General features: G+C 30.8%; 1 protein-coding gene across 4 annotated transcripts in view; it reads right to left on the bottom strand.

Moving 5' to 3' along the window:
• Positions 1-412: 412 nt before the first annotated feature.
• Positions 413-20,641, bottom strand: part of RalGPS (Ral GEF with PH domain and SH3 binding motif) — a 63,962-nt gene continuing 43,733 nt past the window's right edge. For all 4 annotated transcript variants that reach the window (XM_075374007.1, XM_075374006.1, XM_075374005.1 and 1 more), the window contains 4 exons: positions 13,382-13,492; positions 12,986-13,183; positions 6,079-6,200; positions 413-1,578 (listed from right to left, as the gene is read on the bottom strand). In XM_075374007.1, the coding sequence (XP_075230122.1) occupies positions 1,454-1,578; positions 6,079-6,200; positions 12,986-13,183; positions 13,382-13,492 (556 nt within the window). In that variant the 3' untranslated portion in view covers positions 413-1,453. The remainder of the gene's footprint in view (positions 1,579-6,078; positions 6,201-12,985; positions 13,184-13,381; positions 13,493-20,641) is intronic.

Below are 20,641 nucleotides of genomic sequence, written 5' to 3'. Positions count from 1 at the left end.
TTTAAGGCTATTATTTTCAATAATTTTGAATAAAGTTATCAGTAAATAGTTTAACAAGTAAAACATATTTTAGTTTGTAAGAATTTTCACTTTTTTTAAGGAAATATTGTTGTGTCATAATTCTTTTGTCTAAGTTTCATTTTTCATTACATGAGAATGATATTTCAATACGTTTTAGTTGAATGTGCAAATTTGTCATTTTCTATAAAATTTTTTTAAAATTTTTATGTGCTTTATTCCTGATTACTTGGCAATAATTTTTAAATGTATATGATAAGCTTGTGATTCTTTAATTTGTGTAAGTGTTATGGCATTTTTTGTAACATTTGTTTTTCTATTTTCCAATATTTTTTGTAACTTTTATTCTAATACTATTGACTGTCTGCGATTCATCGATTAAAAAAAAAAAACATTTTATATGAAATAGGTTTTATTTCATTAATGATTCATATTACAAAGTGATCATCACATTACATGGAAAATTCTGTATGTCTAAGTCCCAATTTTATTTTGTGTCTCTCAACACACATCTTAAGTTTGTTTGTCACACCTGAGTGATAGATTCTATTTACAACAGTCAGGAAAAATGTGAAAATGAATTTGCAGCAAAAATTCTAATATTTTAAAATAATATAGTAAAATATAAAAAATTCTTAAATATATTATTGATTTTCCACTGTAATTCTAGATTTGAAACTAAAAGTATATCACTTTTATCTGACAATATTGCAATTCTAAAAAAACATTTCTTAATTTATCTATACATATACACATTTTAACACTAAACATATAACCACAAAAACACTTACAAAAAAAAAAAAAATAATTATTACGATTATTAATATTACAGTAAATTAGGTGCCAAGTCTTAAAAAATGACTATGATATGGTTTTATGGAAGTTAAGCAGTCTGAATTATAAAAATATTCTACATCTAAAAATCTTTTAAAAAAGAAAGTAAAAATAAATAAATACATAGTATACAAAATACAAAACAAGCTTAAGCTATAGTAATGTAATATTATAGTACATAATATAAAGTATCTATTAAAATTGAAGCGATGCAATATGATATCTAATAAAACTTATCTAAAATTGGTATATAATGCTTATATATAAATTTAACAAATACCATTCCATATAAAACACAATTCAATACTTATAATAATATCATTGAAAGAGATTGAATTATTAAATTTATTTGTGTTTAATGAAGTTATAAATACAGTTTAAGTAATAATTAAATTTATAATCTCAAAAGAATTATTAAACATTATTTAAAAAGTTGTTCAAATTTTTGTTCGCTTCTAATAATAATAAATATCAATTAAACAAATAAATAACAATAAAAAAAATAAAATAAAGGAACAATACGCGGTGGCAGAGACATTTTTCGAGATTTCGTTGGAGTGACATGATTGATTCATTCATTCACGCATTCTTGTATCGTATGTCACTCAAACGATATGAGATTCATGGATGCCGTTTTCTCATCAGTAGTACCAAGCACACTGCACAGAGCTTCATACCATTCAAGTGCCGCAGCTTGATTTATGGCTCGAAATTTGTACATGTTACCTATAAATTAAAACAAAGTAAAAATACACATTATAATTAATAATAAATTGATTTTTTTTTGGCAACCCACCACAAAATTTAAACCAAAACACAAACATCTCTTAAGAATAATTAAATAATTAAACATCAACTCTTACAGAACTAATCAAAATTTTATACCAACAAAAAAACTGCAATATTTATACTTTAAGAAACAAGATTCACAGACAAAAAGATTCAAAAAATTATAGAATTTTCAAAGGGAAAACTGGAAAAAGGTAATTAACAAATGCCACATTTGGGAACAGCTTTTGGGATCAACAAGAAAAATTAGACTGTCAAAATTTTTATTCAACCTCTTTACATTTACTCCTTCTACCAATAAGATATGGAAATAAAAATTAAAAATTAATGCCTAATTATGATAAGACCTGCAGAAATTAAAAGAATTTCAGCAACTGTTAGAAAACAAAATCTGTACATACTAAAAGACCACAACACAATTTTATTACATTTTAACATACAAACTGAAAAGGAAAAGTACTCACTAGCAAAATACAGGAAACATGGAAAAGTGAAAACATTTCACAAAAATCATTTTAATAATCATTTTGAATGTTAACATTCTTAAATCAATTTGCAATAAATTGAACAAGAATCAAAGGCAAAAACAAATGAAAGAATGGAAACGCTATTAGAATATTAGGAAAGAACACAGAAGAGAAATGCATGCAAAATTGTTCCTTCACATTACCATCAGGCGCTTCATCTCAGGAAAAAACTTGTACATACAGAAGACCCTGGATAATCCGAAGTAATAAAAAATATATGGCTGTTCAGATTACGAAAAATTCAAATTATTGAGGATTCAAGGTACAGGATAGAGATCATCGATGCGAGTTTTGAAGTCAAAATAAGTGCTGAAACTTACTTTTATATTAAAAATACTTTTACTACTTTTAGTAAAAAAAAAATTGTTTTTATTACTGTACTGACATTTTATATTATAAAAATGAATTTTATTATTATTTCTTTAAAAAGTTCATTATTTTCTTTGTTTCACTGAAGTTGCGTCTTCATATTTAAGAGTAGTTTATGCAGTGAAATGATGTTCTCTGTTGCCCACTGAGTTAAAAAAATTTATTCATGCTTTATGCATTTTGCTCAAACTTCAATTTCATCATCATTTACAACATTATCATCTAAACCTTGTCATACTGCTTCAATAATGTCATCGGATTTAAGTTGGAAACATTCTTTCACGCCTATGTTAATCTAGTTAATATCTTCTTTTCTTATTTCTGGTTAGTTTATTTCCGTTTCTAATCACTTCTACCACACTATTTGTTTACTTAGACTAGTGACTTACATTTTCATTATCTTTAATCATAGTAGGTAAAAGTTTTTTCTATGATGCTTGAATTAAACCCTTGTCAATGGAATTCCAAAGCAGTAGCAAGAGAAATCATAACATTTTTCAGATTAATTTTTTAAACATGTATTTAATTTTTTATTGACTGGATCATGTTTTGGTCCATTCGTTGTAAAATGGCTGTGCAATTTACTGACAAGAACATAGTGGTTATTTCTCTCTCTGTCTTCACTAATCAACTGTTCTACATCCGGATGTCCTGGATAATTATCAAATAACAATAGAGCTTTCTCTTAGAAATTTAAGTATTTCAAGTAATTTTTCACAGTGAAACCATTTGTAAAATATGTCAACATTCATCCAAGCATTTACCTGATTTCTGTTTGCAACTGACAATACATTTTTAAACACCCTTGGATTTTTAGCTTTATTTTACAAAAAGCTGTAATTTTGTGATTACTGGAAATGTTGGTGCAAGGCATAAATGTAATATTGATATTTTTTAACCAGGAGCAGAAGCTTCAACCTGAGTGAATGTCTTATGAGGCAGGACTTGCCACAACAAACCACTTTCATCTGTGTTATAAATTTGTTCTTCCATGAATTGTAGTTCAATTTTTTTGAGAGATGTTTATTTTGAGATGGCTCAACAACATTAGGATTGGAAGAAAGTTTTTCTCTGTAATTGATAAGACAGCACATCCCATACCTTTTTTTAAATCCTTTCATTGCTGGCTTTAAATTCCTTGTCTAGGCAAAGTTCAGTTTGTAAAAATTTTGTCTTAAATTTTATGATTTCTCCGAAGATTGACATTGATCTTTCCAGTAAAAACTATTACAGTATGACAGAACTTTTTTCTTTATTTTTTTATATTGCTGATAGTTGATTTACCACATTAAATTCAACTGCCAGTTTAGTTGACGATTCACCTTCTTCAAGACATTCAAGAATTCTAGATTTATCCGAAAGTGATAAGTTACACGCTTTCTTTTTAAAGCCATTTAAACATTTTATTAAGACTACAGAAAAAACTTCTAAGTTGAGTGGGTCATGCAATTTCAGTATGTACCGCAAAATAAAACTGTTAAATTTTATTAAAACAACACTTAATTCATACAAAAAACAATCGCACGAACTGATTAACAGAGGATAAAAAGAAAACATCGACTACTGAAATCACATTTGAATAAGATGGTATGGTATCACATTATTTGCTATGGTATGGAATGTGAAAAAGATTCCACAGAAGGAATGATTTGTTGCTGAACTGTGCTATAAATAAACATGCGTCATATGGGACATTCTTTTACAAACCGAACACCTTTCTGACAGACACATTTTTGATTTAGCTAAAACGTTTTTTACGTGTTCTATACGACAAAAAAAGATATACCTATTCGAGGATTTTTTTCTTTTCATTTTTTTGGAAAATAGAAAGGATTGAAAATTTAATAATTTGGTGATTTTTGGCTTGTAGTATATTTTTAAAAAATTCATAACTCTGGTTCTATTTGAGCTACAGATTTCATTTTTTTTTCATTTTAAAGCTAAAAGAACGAGCTTTAATAAAAAAGTACTTGAAAAAAAAATTATTTACAAATTGAAATTGTTATAAACAATTAAAATGTTTAAATCAATTTTTAACAATTGTCAGATGGTAAAAACTAGGGTCAGTCCTTGCATGTTTTAAGATTTATCAGAAAACAAATTCAGGACTAGTTGATGATAGGGAGATGAAACTAATATTGAATATTGTTAGAAATAATTTTTTTCCTTTGCATTTTGAATGCCAAACCTGGCACACAGCCTCACAACAATCATGCCAAAGGTGTGAGAGTATTAATTGTATGTGAATATTTGAACACTAATTTAATATTTTTTATTTTGCTTTTTGACAGATTCATTTTGTTATAATTCTATTTCATGCCAAAAACATACATTTATTAATATTACTATAAAATTTTTAAAAAAATATGACTGACCTAATGTTGAGTTTGTTTTATTTATGTTATTATGAATGATTACGAATACGATCAGATGAACAAGTACTATCTTTACAAAAGAACAATGGACATTAAATAATGATGGGAGTAAAGTTTTCAAGGTGTTTAATCTCTTTTTATATAAATCCTATTTCTATGAGATGATTTTTAATGTTGATTCTGTTATTGCACATAGTTCCTGCAAGTGTTCTTTAACTGTGGATGAATGTCCAGTTTGTCTGATGTAATTCTTTGAGGAATAATTGCAATTTAATTTATATGCTCCTGAATTGCTGTGCTGTGTCAGTTGCTGTGATTGTATCATCAGCGTTATGTGTTTTACTGGAAGCATTCTTCACTTTGTTTTATATTTTATACAGCATATTATCTAAAGAGTGAGTGTGGGTAGCCATTAAACTGTGCTAGATGTTTTGACAAACTTAGTTTTTTAGTGTAGATTTTTGACTTGAGAAGAGTCTATATACTAAGTGATTTGTTACTGCAGGTTATTTTATTACATGAGTTTGGGTGAATATCAATTGTAGTAGATCTTCCATATATTTTAAAAAGGTGTGAAGTGATTTTTATATGCTAAGTGAAATCTAAGATGGGATAGACTGATGTACTCAAAAATATCCAGACATTTTACTATCCTTTTGGATTATCTACAGTTTATCTATAACAGAACAGAATAAAACATATTATGGGCCATCAGAAAAATCTTTCTCTTCCATGTCACAATTTTACACTCTGCTGGATTTCTTCATATCGAAAAAGTTATAAACATTTCCACTAACCTCTAAAGTTTAAGATATATTGTTAAATCAGTTAATCACAACCATTACTTGCAATCTCTTTTGCATTATCTACCCATTATTTGGAATACCAAAAAATATTCATTCTATACAACTATTATTTTCAAATAATAAAATTAACGTAGGCGTATGTTGCACAGTCACATATAAGCTAGGCACCAGCCAATATCTATCTGGTAATATGTTTTTCAAACTCAACAATCCAAATTATTGAAAAACTATCTCATAAATAAACCTAATTCTAAAAACAATAGTTCATTTAATCTTATATTTAACCCCCCCCCCCCACTATATCTCCATTTCAAAAATATGACATTAAATTAATAGATATTCTTTCAGATTGTTACTCACTTCTATGAGGATCACGAATAAGAAACACATCAGGCTGCAGAGGATTTTCACTTAATGATACAATGCATCCAGTCATAGGCGCCATCTTGCATGGTTCTTTCTTAAAGTCACATCTGTCATTTCTGCAAAAATAACAATAAAAATTAAAATGATAGAGATTAACATAAAAATTTGTATTAAATAAAAAGTTTTTAACAGTTACGAATTTATAATCTAACTCATTAAATTTGGAACTAAAAGTTAAAAAAAAAACAGACAAAAACTGTATAAAGATGAATAATTAGTAGTGGCTCTTTGCTGCTTCACAGCATTACTACAAAATAATGTTATATATTTTAAGAAAAGCAAGCTAATAACCTATTCTCCATTTACAACACGTCTCACCTCCAACCCTTTTGTCCTACTCTCTTTCCTTTCCTACCGTAGGTAAAATGCATGCTCAAAACCTATTTCCAGTTCATCCAGATGTTCTTCTGGACTTATCAGGCTGATTTTTTTTATTCAGTTCAGAATCACAATGGCATGCAGATATGTTACCAAGTATTAATGGACCTTCAAAGTGATTTCCCTGTGAGTAATAACCTCGAAAAGTTTCTCAAAGAATAAATGAGGATTTTTTTGAAGATTTCTCTGAGCCAAGTTTGGGATTCAGTGATGCTTGATTTTTATTAGGTCATTCCGAGCAGAATAAAAAGACACCTAAATCTATAAAGTAGAACACCCACAAGGACTGCAAGTAGGTTTTCAGCCCAGTATTTTTAATATATTACTAGTAAACAGATTCCATCTATATGATCATATTGTACGATTTTTTATCTGACAACGGCTTCAGTTAAAATAGAAAAGGATTCTTGAATTTCCTCAGTTTATGAAAACATACTTAATTCCTTTAACATTGCAAAATTTAAACATTTCCTGAGCTAGTCTGTGACGTTTAACTACCTCCTCTGAGATCTGCAATTTTTGAACTCCCAGTGCACAGGTCTCATTGAGTACCTCCCAGTGCTTCCTGGTGCATCAGCCACTGGCTGATCCATCACCACATTTTTCTTCCCTTGCATGCCAAAACTGACACTAAATATCTATATTGTTACAGATATTTGTACCTCCCAGTGCATGGGTCTTGCCTGGGATCTCGTCACCTCCGAATGCAGTGGCCACAACAATCAGGATCATCCTCGGGTGTGTAGATTTTATTTACACACACACTTGGCATGCATGCAAACGTGGCCCAACTTTAAAACCTCTCATCTCTCTCCCTAAAAAAAAAAATTATGTCATTCTGAACGCAATTCACTTTGTCTGCCAAGATACACCCAACCGTCATGAGATAAATCCATTCAAAATTTACTTAAAAACAAATTGATCTTATATTTGGTATGACTTGAAACAGTTTTTTTTTAGGTTACGTGGTGTGATGTCACAGAAGTCAAACACTGTCCTTACTCATACAGTTCTATATTATTGTTTTTTTGATACCTCACCTGATGAGTCATATAATTTTAATATATTGGCTTGAAAAAAATTACGTTTACAATGGACGTTCAATAATTAATGAGACAAATTGATGTAAAGAAAAAACTGTTCAATGACAATGAAACCTTTTGAGGGTCAAGTTGCCAACCTTGAAAACACATTTAATCAGCTGTTCAATGATAATTTAAACATAACCTCTTTTGTTGATTTCAGAATGTCAGCTCTGCTTTAACATGTACAGCAGAAGATCAACATTCAGGGAAATTTTTGCTATTAAAAGGTGAGAAACCGGCGGAAATTTACTTAAGAATGTTGAAACAGTGGTGAAAAGAGTTTAAACCGCAGTAATGTAAGTAATGTAAGCTCTGGAAGATCAGCTGAAGTTTTGACTACTGTGCTGAAAAATTGTGTAAAAATGATCATATTCGCAGACAGGCAAGTCAAAATTTCCCGAACTGCTAGTTTGAGTAATATTAATGTTGGAACTGCGCATTCAGTCATTCATGATGAATGAATTTCGTGTTCAAGATGGGTTCTAAAACAAAACCGGATTTGCTTTTGTTCTGAACTCAAAGAATGGTTTATTAGATCGTATAGTAACCTGTGATGGAATGCAGATACACTATTCAAGCCCAAATTCAAACAGCAAATTCTTCAGTGAAAACATCTGGTTTCATCCACAAAAAAAATTCAAAACTCACGTAAGCTGGTAAACTGATGATGTTTTCTGGGACTCACAAGGCCCAATTTTTATTGACTATTTAGAACAACGTACTGTGAACAGTGAGTAACATGCTACAACAAAAAAAGTGACCTGCTATAAGGTAAAAATGACAGGATTCTCTCAAAAGATGTGAATATCTTGCATGAGCATGAGGGTGTATGTGACCCCCACATTGCTCAGAGAACAAGAGAAACAGTTGAGAAGTTGGAAGGTGTTGATACATCCTCCTTATGCTTAGACCTCACCCTGTCTGATTTTCATTTGTTCAGCCTGCTCAAAGTCTTTTTACATGGCAAGAAATTTGACAACAAAGCAGTCAAAAAACGGTACACGAATGGTTCAACCAGCAAGAAAAAGACTTCTACACAGTGGGAAGAAAGCTCAAAGAACAGTTGAACAAGTGTCTAAATGTTGCTGGGAGCTATGTTGAAAAGTAGTGTAAGTTTCGTTGTCATTAAATAAATTGTTTTTTCTACATCAATTTGTCTCATTAATTATTGAATGTATATCACCTGGAATTTTTAATTGTTATGCATCCAATAAATATCCTTCTTAAATTTAACAAAAGTTTTGATATGTCTTGGAAACTGTTATAGCCATTCTGAAGTTTTAACATAATATTAATCAAATCACTTAATGCTTGATGAAATTTATCCACTCGCTTTTTTTTTGTCTAATATCTATAGTTTTTCTCGTAAAAGTTATGTTTTTTATATTATTATGTTTTGGTTTGCTGCACATCTCTTTGCTTTTAACATAAAAATAAAGCAAAAACAACTTTACCCGCTATATTAAAATTTCATCAGGTAAAAGAGAAAAAAAAAATTTATTACTTCAATACCCGATGAGCTGCTGTTTAACTATTGTGTCACTGTTTCCCAAACTATCAATATTTTCACACAAACTGTCCACTTCCCATGTTTATTTTTCTTTTAATTACATGTTGAAAACATGTTTTTTTTCAACCATTTGAACCTAATCCAACACCTTCCATCAATAAAATATTTACATCACTTAAACTTACATGTTTTATTACTCCCAATGTAGCCTATGACTTGTGCCCATATCAATTCTATCGGAGTTAAAATTGCAATGGTATGGAGGATGAAACACAAGAATTTTTTATTTATTTTGCAGTTAAATCTACTTGAAAATGAATATATTTTTATTTAACGGATTAATATTTTTAAAAGTTCTATTTTTAACTTGTCTTTGGTATATGCAATTTTCTTTCATTTTAACCATTCAGCAATTTCAGTTTTTGGGTTCGAAGCATTTGGAATTTTTTCAGGCAATGTTTTCAGTTTGAGCTTGTTTAAAGGGTACAATGTACACACAATACATTGCAGACAAACCAAAGAGATTTGCTAAATTTTTATTCAGTGCATGATTTTACTGGTACGGCACAAATTAGCCATTACCATGATTCAGATAAACTACCATTAAAAAACCCATTTTCACTTCCTATGGGCATTACTATTAATCATTTACATTTTCCAGCTGAGGTATTCACCCCAGTTGACAACCTTAAACTCGTGGTGCCCCCTGCGTAATTAAACGATCAACACAAGGTTCGCCTTTAATGTGCTGACTACATTAGGATGGCTTCTAAGAATCTTTCACAAATCAGCTCTTTTAAGAGCTCTGGCAATAACCTTCATATCTGTTTAATGCAATGCAGGAGGCCTTAACACTAAATTTATAGAATTCAAATGAAATGTCTTACATTTAGACGTGGATTTACCAAAGACTGGAAAGCCTGGGAAATCACAGGTGGACACTGATGTTTCAGAGTCTATCCAGTCATGTCAACATATGTGGAAATGGAGGCCGATAAACTGGCTTTACCCGAGCCTAGTTGTACCATGTCCTTGCGTTCATTCAGGGCGGTGGTCAACAGATGGAACAAAATGCCTCAGACAGCTGCTGGTAGGAGGTGGGAGACCTTGATCACTGACAGCCGTATCAACACCAGGCCTTCCGTGTGCAGTCATTGTAGAGCTGCCTTCCGACTAAAAACTGGCCATGACTATCTTGCTTGTCACCTTCACCACATCCATGTGCTGCTTTCTCCTGTGTATCCATTGTGTGGTTGCGGGACAATGGATGCTGATCACCTGAGAGACCGCACCCAACTGGATGAGAGCCTGATGTTCGCCAAATGGCTTAACAGCCAAGGGCAACCATTTGCAAGTAAGGTTTTGTTCAAGTTAGGATGCTCTTTAATATAACAAAATGAATGATTTTTTTTCTGATACAAGTTTTGGCAAAATCATTTAACTTTTCAATACTTTTCACACATTTTCGAGTCTTTTTGGGCAAACATGTTTACCATCAATTTTGTGTTTATTATATTAAAAGCTTTTCTCTTGTTAATGCCTGTTGTACTACTACTAGCTTTCCAAACAATGTCTCAGACTCAGGGTTTTCTTTGTTTTAAGGTTTTATATATGTTGCAGATTATTTTTTTTTGGAGTTACGTAAGGGACACAATGTATTTGTTTTCAAAAAATAAATAAATAAATAAAATGATTGGCACAAAAACACAGGGTAATTTAAAATTAATGAAAATAAAGTGAATAAATTTGTTACAAAGATGAACTATGAAACTGTATCGTACCATACACACTAACATGGTATATATTAAAATACTTTCTTTAACCGAATTGAATAATGGTGTGAAGAATTAAAAGTAAGAATTACCTCAATAAGAAAGACTCAACAATATTTTTAATTGCTTATCATTGGCATGCCACAGCGCCAGACAAGTGATAGTTTACAGTACATTTTTATATGCATTAAAGCAATAGATTGGACTTTCACGTGGGAGGGTGACAGAATGCCTCAGTCTTCTGTGATATTACATGTACACTGAATTCATGTTTACGTCTGTTGCTCAGTTTCAGGAAACAAGGATTAATTAATTAAAATCTGCCAAAATTTGATATGTTTAATTCTTAATTCTTACATTTCTATTAAATGTAAATTAAATATATCAAATGTAAATTCTTACATTTGTACTAAATTTCTGTAGACTTTATTCATACAGTTTTATTCAGAATAAAATTCTGTATCTGTTTAAAAATTATGTTTTACCCCAGATTTGTTGAAAACTAGTAAAAACACAATTTTGTAATACAATTCTCATAAAACCAATAAACTTCTTTCTTACTTCTTAATCTTAGTTCTGAGAATTGCACTGGTCTAATTTTATCAAAGGCTGAGAAGTCAGGGCAAAGTCTCACCAGTCGACATGCTAACGAAATGTTTCTAAAATTATGTTTAAATAAACTTTCTTCTTTATTTTCGTCAGCATAACATATCCTAAAAATATGTTACATTCTTTGTGAATCAAGATGTATATAAGTAGCGGAAGTAGAACATATGTGGCCTTTTGTTCGCATGGAAGGATCATCCTTTACCAACTTAACCAATTTAAGACATTTTATTGCTTCTTGTTTATATTTTTCATGTTCAGGTTTGAATATATTTAGAGATCTGAAAATTGATTAAGAAAATGTTTGTGTTATTCAATTGTAGTTTTGATTTAAGCAATTACGAATATTCCTTCTGACAAGTGTTACAAGAAATCATTCTAGCTCCTTTAAGTGTCGGTATTTAATTAAATCCACCTTCATAAGAGTTAGACAAGATTAATCTTGAGCTCTTATAATATTCACTAATTTTAGAGAAACATAAAAATTTTAAAAGGCTTATGGAAACACCATATGAATTATCTAAGAATAATATTTTTTGACTTTTATAAAAAGATAACACACGATAAAATTAGATTAGCTTAAAGAAAAGTACAATATATAAATGAAAAGTACTGTAGCTTTGATCCTTTTATTCTCCAAATAACATCTGACATTTTTAACATTAATATATTGTTTCTATAAACATCTACAATTGCCTTCTCTCTAAATTTATCCAGAAGGTACAGCATCGGTAAACTATTTTTTATGATCTGTGCTTAATTTTCCCTACATCAAACATTCATCAGAATGTTTAGATGCACTAATGGAACGAGAGAAACTATTTTTTACAAGTCATGTATTTGGTTTATAATTTTGTAACTACAACTGTATCGTAGTTATCCCTAAAGCAATTGAATTATATATTTCTTATAAAAAGTGGAATATATAAATATATATGGAATATTTCTTTATGGAATATATAAATATATATGGAATATTTCTTTGTGGAATATATAAATAATTATATATACTTTGTGGAACAAAGTTGTTAGTAAATTAGGAGAACAAAAATTTCTAGGTAAACACTTAAACAGAAAAAATATGAACTATTTATTAGATTTGAAGATAGATATTCATGCACTCCCTCTATTCTGAATAACTATAGAGAGAATAATAACTAAAAATAGACTGATAATAACTAGAATATATAACTGAATAACTATACACATATATAACCGAAGTACAAATGTGGTTTACTGTATTGTATGCAAGTTTATTTCTATTTATTGCAAATGCTATATGTAGCTTCGAAGATGTGAAGATTAATTTCTCACTGTAGGATATTGTTATGTGTAAAAAAGTATATTGCATATCAAAGATGTGTAAGCTTGTTAAAGAGTTTAATAAAGCCTATTTTGCTATTACTACGGCTTCAATTATTGGGAAAACTAAAATTAAAAGTTTTTTTTTTTATTTTCCAGAAAAACAAGAGTATTATATGAAAACTAACCCTTTAAAACACTTTGGGAGGTAGAATACAAGTGCTGTAGTCCACAACTGAACCCAATAACGCTGCCAAGAAGAGACAGCTGGTTTACGACCATCCTTAAGTACAGTTTTACGACGGAGACAACCCTGCAGACTGACTGCTTCTTCTATATCGAATTGAGGTTCAGTGGCACCAATGCCAACACCAATCGACTGCCTCCTACAAAATTAAACTTATTTAAGTACAATGATGAACAGGTATATATTCAGTTTATTGTAATTTCAACTGAAATCTATCAAACAACCAAACTAAATTAATCAACATATTACGATAAAAGCTATGTACAAATCATTAAACAATATTTTACATTTCATTCTCAAAAAATTACAATATAAATAAAATTATCATGAACATAACCTTGAGAGTGGGGCACGGTCATGTGCTACTGGCAGTGAGGCATGAAAACGAGAATCCTCTTCCATAACAGAATCATCGAGGAGGTGTCTAGGCTGTGGCTTTGTGAAGACACTGTAAAAGAAAATTACAGCTGGTAAATAAAATAAAATTACCTTAATTCTTACCTATTAAATTATAGCCAGTATTTGCTAGTTACAATAATGAGTTCTCATAAATAATAATGGATAGCATCTTGATCTTAGTTCTTTTAGTTCATTTTGGTCAAGTAAAAATGTTTGAATGTGTTGATATAATTAAATTTAATTACTTGTTTTCAAACAGCATTCAGGAAATGGCAAAAGTTGTAATATGTTATAAAGAATAAAGTTAATTTCAGTACGCGAGGTAACTCTAGACAAGAATATTAATCACAAGTTTCAAAGTTTCACTTTAATAAACAATTTCATCAAGTTGATTTTTAATTATGGGAATCACCCCAAAGTTAATAAGTTAGCAAACAAAACTGCAATGAGTTGTGTATGAGAAATATATGAGTATCTTTTTTAGCTGATTGTTCCATTTCCATTATCAGTAAGTATATTGTTAGCATTTGTAAGGGATTAAAATTATTCACATCAAAATTCAGTTAATAATAAAATCAAATCCAGAAATTGGTATAATTTATTAAATTTTTGTGTGAATATGCTTATGTGAAGTTACATTTTTACATACATGCTAAGTTACATTTGTATAACTGCTAAAGCTATACCTAAATATTGACATAAATATTAATCTTACAAAGCAGATAACTAACTGTAAATGGGTTAACTCTGACAACTATATATTTTCAATTACATTAATCGGATCAGACTGGAGAGGTGAAGGGACAGACCTCTATCACACAACTTTTGGTATTGACTATTGTTGATATGTTCATATCTGCCTCTGACTGATAATTAACCATAATTAAAATAAGCTATAGTGTAATTTAATTAGATACAGCATAATTTATTAATCAAAATAAACAATCATACTGAAATGTCAAAATCACACTGTTAAAAATCATAATGAAACATAACTATTGGTTTTAAATTTCAACCCTCAAACTGATAAAACATCCAAATTAATCAAGATTGAAAAACTCTACTTATTCTATTTTATTGCACAGTGTGATGAATCACACTGTTCATGTGATATCACTTTAATCAAAAGTGATAAATGACTTACTTTCGAATTAATGGAACTTATTCATCCAAAGGTCTTTCTGAGACACAAAACACATGATTAACATTTCCTCAAACAAATATAACTTCTACTACCAACATTAAAAACAAACCAGATAAATCAATTACACCCATCATTAACCATGGTCAAAATTTCCACATTGACAGCTCAAATACAAACAAAAACTATTTGCCGGCTTAATTTAGGGATGTACACATTCTATGAAACTTCATATTTCCACTCTCCCATCCGCAGATATAATCAATCGCTACACTAATACATACATTCAGAAACAATCAGATTACAAGAGCCTACTGTAACAAATTATGACAAAGTTATTAAAAACTGCAACACACCACCGTAACTGAAATCATAACCTAAAATACAAATGATAACACAACAAGTTACTTAACATACTCATTATTTTATGTTCAATCAGATCAGGCAACAGGTTAATGCATTTGTATTTTTTTGTCTGTAATATTTTTACAGTACTTCAAAAATAGTCATATTACATAACTAGAAACATGGATAACATATTTCAATGCTATTGTTATTGTTAAGATTTATTTCTTCTGTTCTTCTTGTTAATTTATAAATACAAAAACTGTCTTGTTCTTATTCATTTGTAATGGTAAATAAATTTGCTTACATTCAGCTGCTATATTTTAACAGATAGTATTTTATATTTATAATTTTCTTATTATTAATATATTGTTTAGTCTAAATTTAGAGCTCATTCTGTAATGTACACTCCCAATTTTCTTCAATTTATATATTCATTAATAATGTCATAAAAAATCTGTGTGTAAACATGAACTGGGCAAAATGACTTTTATAAATTTGAATCAGTGAATTTAAGACACAGGATAAATACACCTAACCGAGGTATTACACTGAAGCAGTTATTTATACTAACAACTGTGGTAATGAAGTCATAGTTACAACAAAGGAAACATAAAACAATGTTATACAGTTCTCACAATTATACTCTTTGTAATCAACAAATTATATATAACTCTTTGATTTATTACAAAATATAATATGTAGCATAACAAAATACTTGGAATATTTACTGTAAAAATATTACAGTGCAAAAAATGTTACTGAGATTGTATTTTACACTATTATATAAACACAAAACTATTAAATCTCATAACCTTTCCACAACACATCTAATCACCCCACACTCACACACACATGCACACATACCCAAACACAAATATCCTGTTTTTTTCAACACGTTATGTTGTATAATAGATACATCTTTGTCAGCCAATCAACAACAAAGAATTTAGTACAAATAAACATCTGCCACAGATTGACTGCCATATTAACAAAACAAACATAGCAACCCAGGAGCAAGCAAATTAATTTGCAGTACATTGGAATGACTTGACACACATTCGCTCATGGATATATGCAACATATAAAGGCATTACACAAAGCAAATAAAAACCATGATCTCATCAAAATCAAATATGAGATTAACAAACATACTAAATTCTATAAAACATACAAAATATGTTTTGATTATTACCATCAAAAACAGTACTACCAGAAACTTCACTTAACAAGGTGTTTATACCTAGCTATAAAGCCCAAATTTTAGACAAGAAAGAGTAGAGAAAAGGGAAAAGAATATTTTCTTCACTCCCTACTGCAGCTAATTTACCACACATCATTCTCTGTAAGGAATTTCAGTGTCTTATTAGTCTCAAGTTGAATTTCACCACAAAAATACATAACTGTTGGAGGGAAACCAAAACACCTGCCAATTATGCAAACAAGTCAGCCTTTCAATCTCCATTTACTCAAAACGCACATGTGCTGAATATGAACATAATTTACAATATTAGAAGTTAAGGAAACAAATATAATTAATTTGATATAAATAACATATTTTTAAAGATAAACATTGACAAAAACATTTATATTTATTTTAACCAAATTTAACAAAAACTGTAACTTCTTACAATAAAATGTGTACTTATCAATTACCTTATTCCAAATTCTTTATATGTACTTACATATAAAACAACACATGCACAATTTACTAATCTTCTAACATCACAAACAAATATTCATCAAAATACATAAAATAATATTTATTATTTAAAGCCTTTTTAGGATTAAAAATGGTGATACATCATCAACTGGAAACCTTTAATAAAGGAGATGCTGATAATATATTCAGCTTGAGTTGAAAATACTTTAGGTACAATACGTTAAAGAAATTGATTTGTTGATTTTTCTTATTGATCAAACTGTTTTTTAACATAATTAAACGATAACAATAATAATTCCCTTAAAACTTGGTGAATATAATACCTGGCTCAAATAGATGAAAATGAAAACTAGATGAAAATATATGAAAACTAGAAACATAAAAAAACAGGATAATTCAAGTTCAATAAAGAAGTTTCTATAGATTGATCAAAATTAAATAATACTGGGTTAGATTCACAGCATACCATTTACAATTATTAGTGAATTATAGGAATTTATAAAAATTAAAACATATATATATATATATAATATATATACAGTGTCAGACTAGTAGTTATTGAACAAGCCCGCAGGGTTCTGTTCTCAGTCCCCTGCTGTGGAACCTGGTATTTGACAGATTTCTGAGACTGACATTCCCGGAAGGGGTCACGGTCACGCCCCAGGTTTTTGCCGATGACTGTCTCATGTTAGTTCGTGGTTATTCATGACTGCAGCTAGAAGACCAGGCGCAGGCATCTTTGTCAACCGTGCTGGGCTGGATCTGTGCCCAAGACAAAGTTTATGCTTCTCAAGGGTGCAGACAAATTATCGCACAGTCGTAACCCCCACATTAAGAACAAAGGCTGTTTGATCAGCTAAGTTAGAGTTCATAAGTACCTAGGTGTTTTGTTTGATGAGAAGTTGCTGTTTAGCAACCACATAAGGCAAGTAATGGTAGATGCCTTCTCTGTGATGCACAAGCTTAGGAGGATTGCTCGGAAGGATTACAGCCTGTCGGGCATCATTTGTACATGGTGTACCGAGGTGTCTTCGAAAGTATGTCTCTTATGCTGCGTTTGTTTGGGCGCATAGGTTGGACAGAAATAAAGCACTTATTCAGAATTTAAGGAGTGCCCAGCGCAGAGCATTAATATTATGCACTGGTGTCTTTAAAACAACCTCCTACGAGGCTACCACCGTATTGGGAAAGACTCTCCCAATCGATTTAGTGGTGAAAGTTCCAAAGAGACAGGAAGGCAGAGGTATTTTTGATGCGGTTTCAAGCCAGGCCTGTACCGGAGTGAAACAGTGATCACAATGCACCCATTCTAAATTTTGTTCAGTTGCCCATCTCCCACCTGAGGAGGAGGCTTTACAGCCTCGCGATGGATGCATGGTAGCAAGAATAGCACACTATGACTAAGGGAAGGTCCTTGTACAGATTTATATAGGACTTGTAGGGATGGTACGCCTCTCCTTCATTTTTAAGGGCAACAGGTGCCCAGGTGCTCTCCAACTACGCAAATTTGAACCAATATTTGTTTCGGTTCCGTCTGACAGCTGATGAGCTGTGTGTCTGTGGGGAGGTCCAGTCGAATGAACATATGATGTTTGAGTGCCCAGCTCTTGGGGGGACAAGAACTCAGGCCACCCTGGAGTTTAGAGGTCAAGGGAAAAATTGGCCACTCATACACGGTGAGTATATAACACGGCATGACCCACAATGTTGGACCGTGTGGGTGTTCCTTGATGCCGTTCATTTGTTCAACCGGCATCAGCAGTTTATTTAAGGGAAAGACTCCTACCTCACTGCTGTAGGAAGCTACCCAAGAGTTATGGCTAGCCATCAGCCAATTAAAGCGCCAAGTACTTTAATATTAGTAAAAGATACTTGCTGGCATTCAGAGACCTAGGCGGTGGCAGGAAATTGCTGCCTTGATATGATAAATTTAATTTATTGAATGTCATAAATATTTTTGTAGTTGATTAGGTGTGCCTACCCATTTTAGAATACAGACAAGTGAGTGGTGGGACACGAAGCAAGTGGTGGGTGGCACCATGCTTAGTTTGCTCACGCAATTAGGTTAGCTCTAGGAGCTAGTTAGGACACTGGTTGCTAAACTGATTTGAGGCTCAGTAGCCGTTTGTGGTCTTATGCTTTAGGGCGACCAAATGGGGTGGTGGCATGAGATACGCCATGCAAATCAAATCAAATGCCTATCAGCTGTTCGATAAGAATTTCCATTATAATAACCTCAGAGTGATAAGGATTTTTATTTTCTTAAGTTGGATAGCCATCTAAAATTCACTCCTAGATTTCAAAACAGTATGGTAAAAAGTGTATAATGTGCAAATTTTTAGCGGACTGAACAGTTTAAATCTGGCAGAACAAGTGATTTTTATTGAGCAGAAAACTGGTGGAAGTTGACTGATGCTTTAGAAAATCGCATTAATGATCTTATTTGAAAGGAAAGTTGCATAAAAATTAAAGAAATTGTTAAAATCTGTAAAGCAAATATCAGCACTGATAAGCTGAATTACCACAAAATATGTTCAAGGTGAGTTGTGATACAGTACAAAATCACTAAGACTTAAATTCACATTTATATGAGTCTTAAAAAACAGTTTTTAACTGAAGGTAATGCTTTTTTAGATCGCATATTATTTGGTGATAAAACTTGATTCATTTTGAGCCGGAATCAAAATGTCAACTACGTTAAGGAAATATTGGAGTTTGTCCACCAGGAAAAACTTCAAAACCTAGCAACAGCCAATAAAGTGATGCTACAGTGTTAGTGTTACGGGACTATAAAGCTTGTATTTATTGTGATTATTTGGAAAAAAACAAGAAACTTTCTGGTTCTCTTAACATAATTCTTCTGCTTAACGCCCATCCAATACTGTTCAAAAGACACAGTAAATATTAAAAAAATCAGGTCGTGAAATGTTGCCACACCCACCTTATAGAAAAGTTTTAGTTTCACACCTTCAGATTTTTTTTTTATTTGGTCCTCTAAAAATGTTTTCACATGACACAAAATTCGGCAACAATGAATAGGACAAGGAACATGGAAGAAGTATAGCTCAGACAGAAGATGAACAATTTTTTACTACTGGAATAAGAAAGCTCACAGAAAGATGGGTAGAGTGCCTAAATTTAGTCTGGGAATATATTGAAAAGTGGCGTAGTTTCATTGTCACTGAATAAATCATCATTTTTCACGTCATCTGTCTCTTTTATTATTGAGCAACCCCTGTATAGTAAACTTTCTTTATTTCTGCTAAATTATAAGATATTATATCGTACTATAATAATTCTTATTATTACCACTTACTGTACGTTTAAGCATTTATTTATTTTCAATACTGAATGTTGGGGATATTTCTGAGTACCGAACTATTGCAAATCTCAGATAATTCTGAATTATGACAATTTGTCAGACCATTCTTGCCATGGCCTTGACGAAGACTAAAATTTTGTTTGGGCTATTAAAATAAGAAAAAAATTAAATTCCATTAAATAAAAAAATGTTCTATTCCAAACTAACTTTCTGCAGATAAATTTCTTTCAAAATTACAACCAAATAGCCCCCCTAGATGTAGCAGAAGAGTTAATAATAGAAATGGGTAAAAATGATCATTTGTAAGTGGGTTTAAAAAAAAATCATTCTGAAACACTGTACATTAAAAAACAATATCACAATTAAAGTCTACAATAGTTATCTGAGATTTTGACAACGTTAAATCACTCAGCAAGTCTTATTTCTGAAAGTTATCTCAATTGAATTGATGCAATTAAATATGTTGTATTTCTAAGTATTATCTCAACTGAATTGCAATGATAATTCATAAAAAAATTATTTATTGAATAACATACAGGGGTGTTAATATAGTATGGGAATTTTTACATAACTTTTCAACAATTAAACATAGAAAAATGTAATTTATCAAATAATTGAACTCAAAATGACATATTTTTGGGTATGACACTACTATACATCAAGATCCCATCGGAGAGGACAACTCAAAAATTATAAATGGAAAGGCAGATCATTTTAAAGGACACTA

This window comes from Lycorma delicatula, chromosome 8 (genome assembly GCF_047948215.1).
Source record: "Lycorma delicatula isolate Av1 chromosome 8, ASM4794821v1, whole genome shotgun sequence".
NCBI classification, from domain to species: domain Eukaryota; kingdom Metazoa; phylum Arthropoda; class Insecta; order Hemiptera; family Fulgoridae; genus Lycorma; species Lycorma delicatula.
This window is presented reverse-complemented; position numbering and strand designations above follow the sequence as displayed.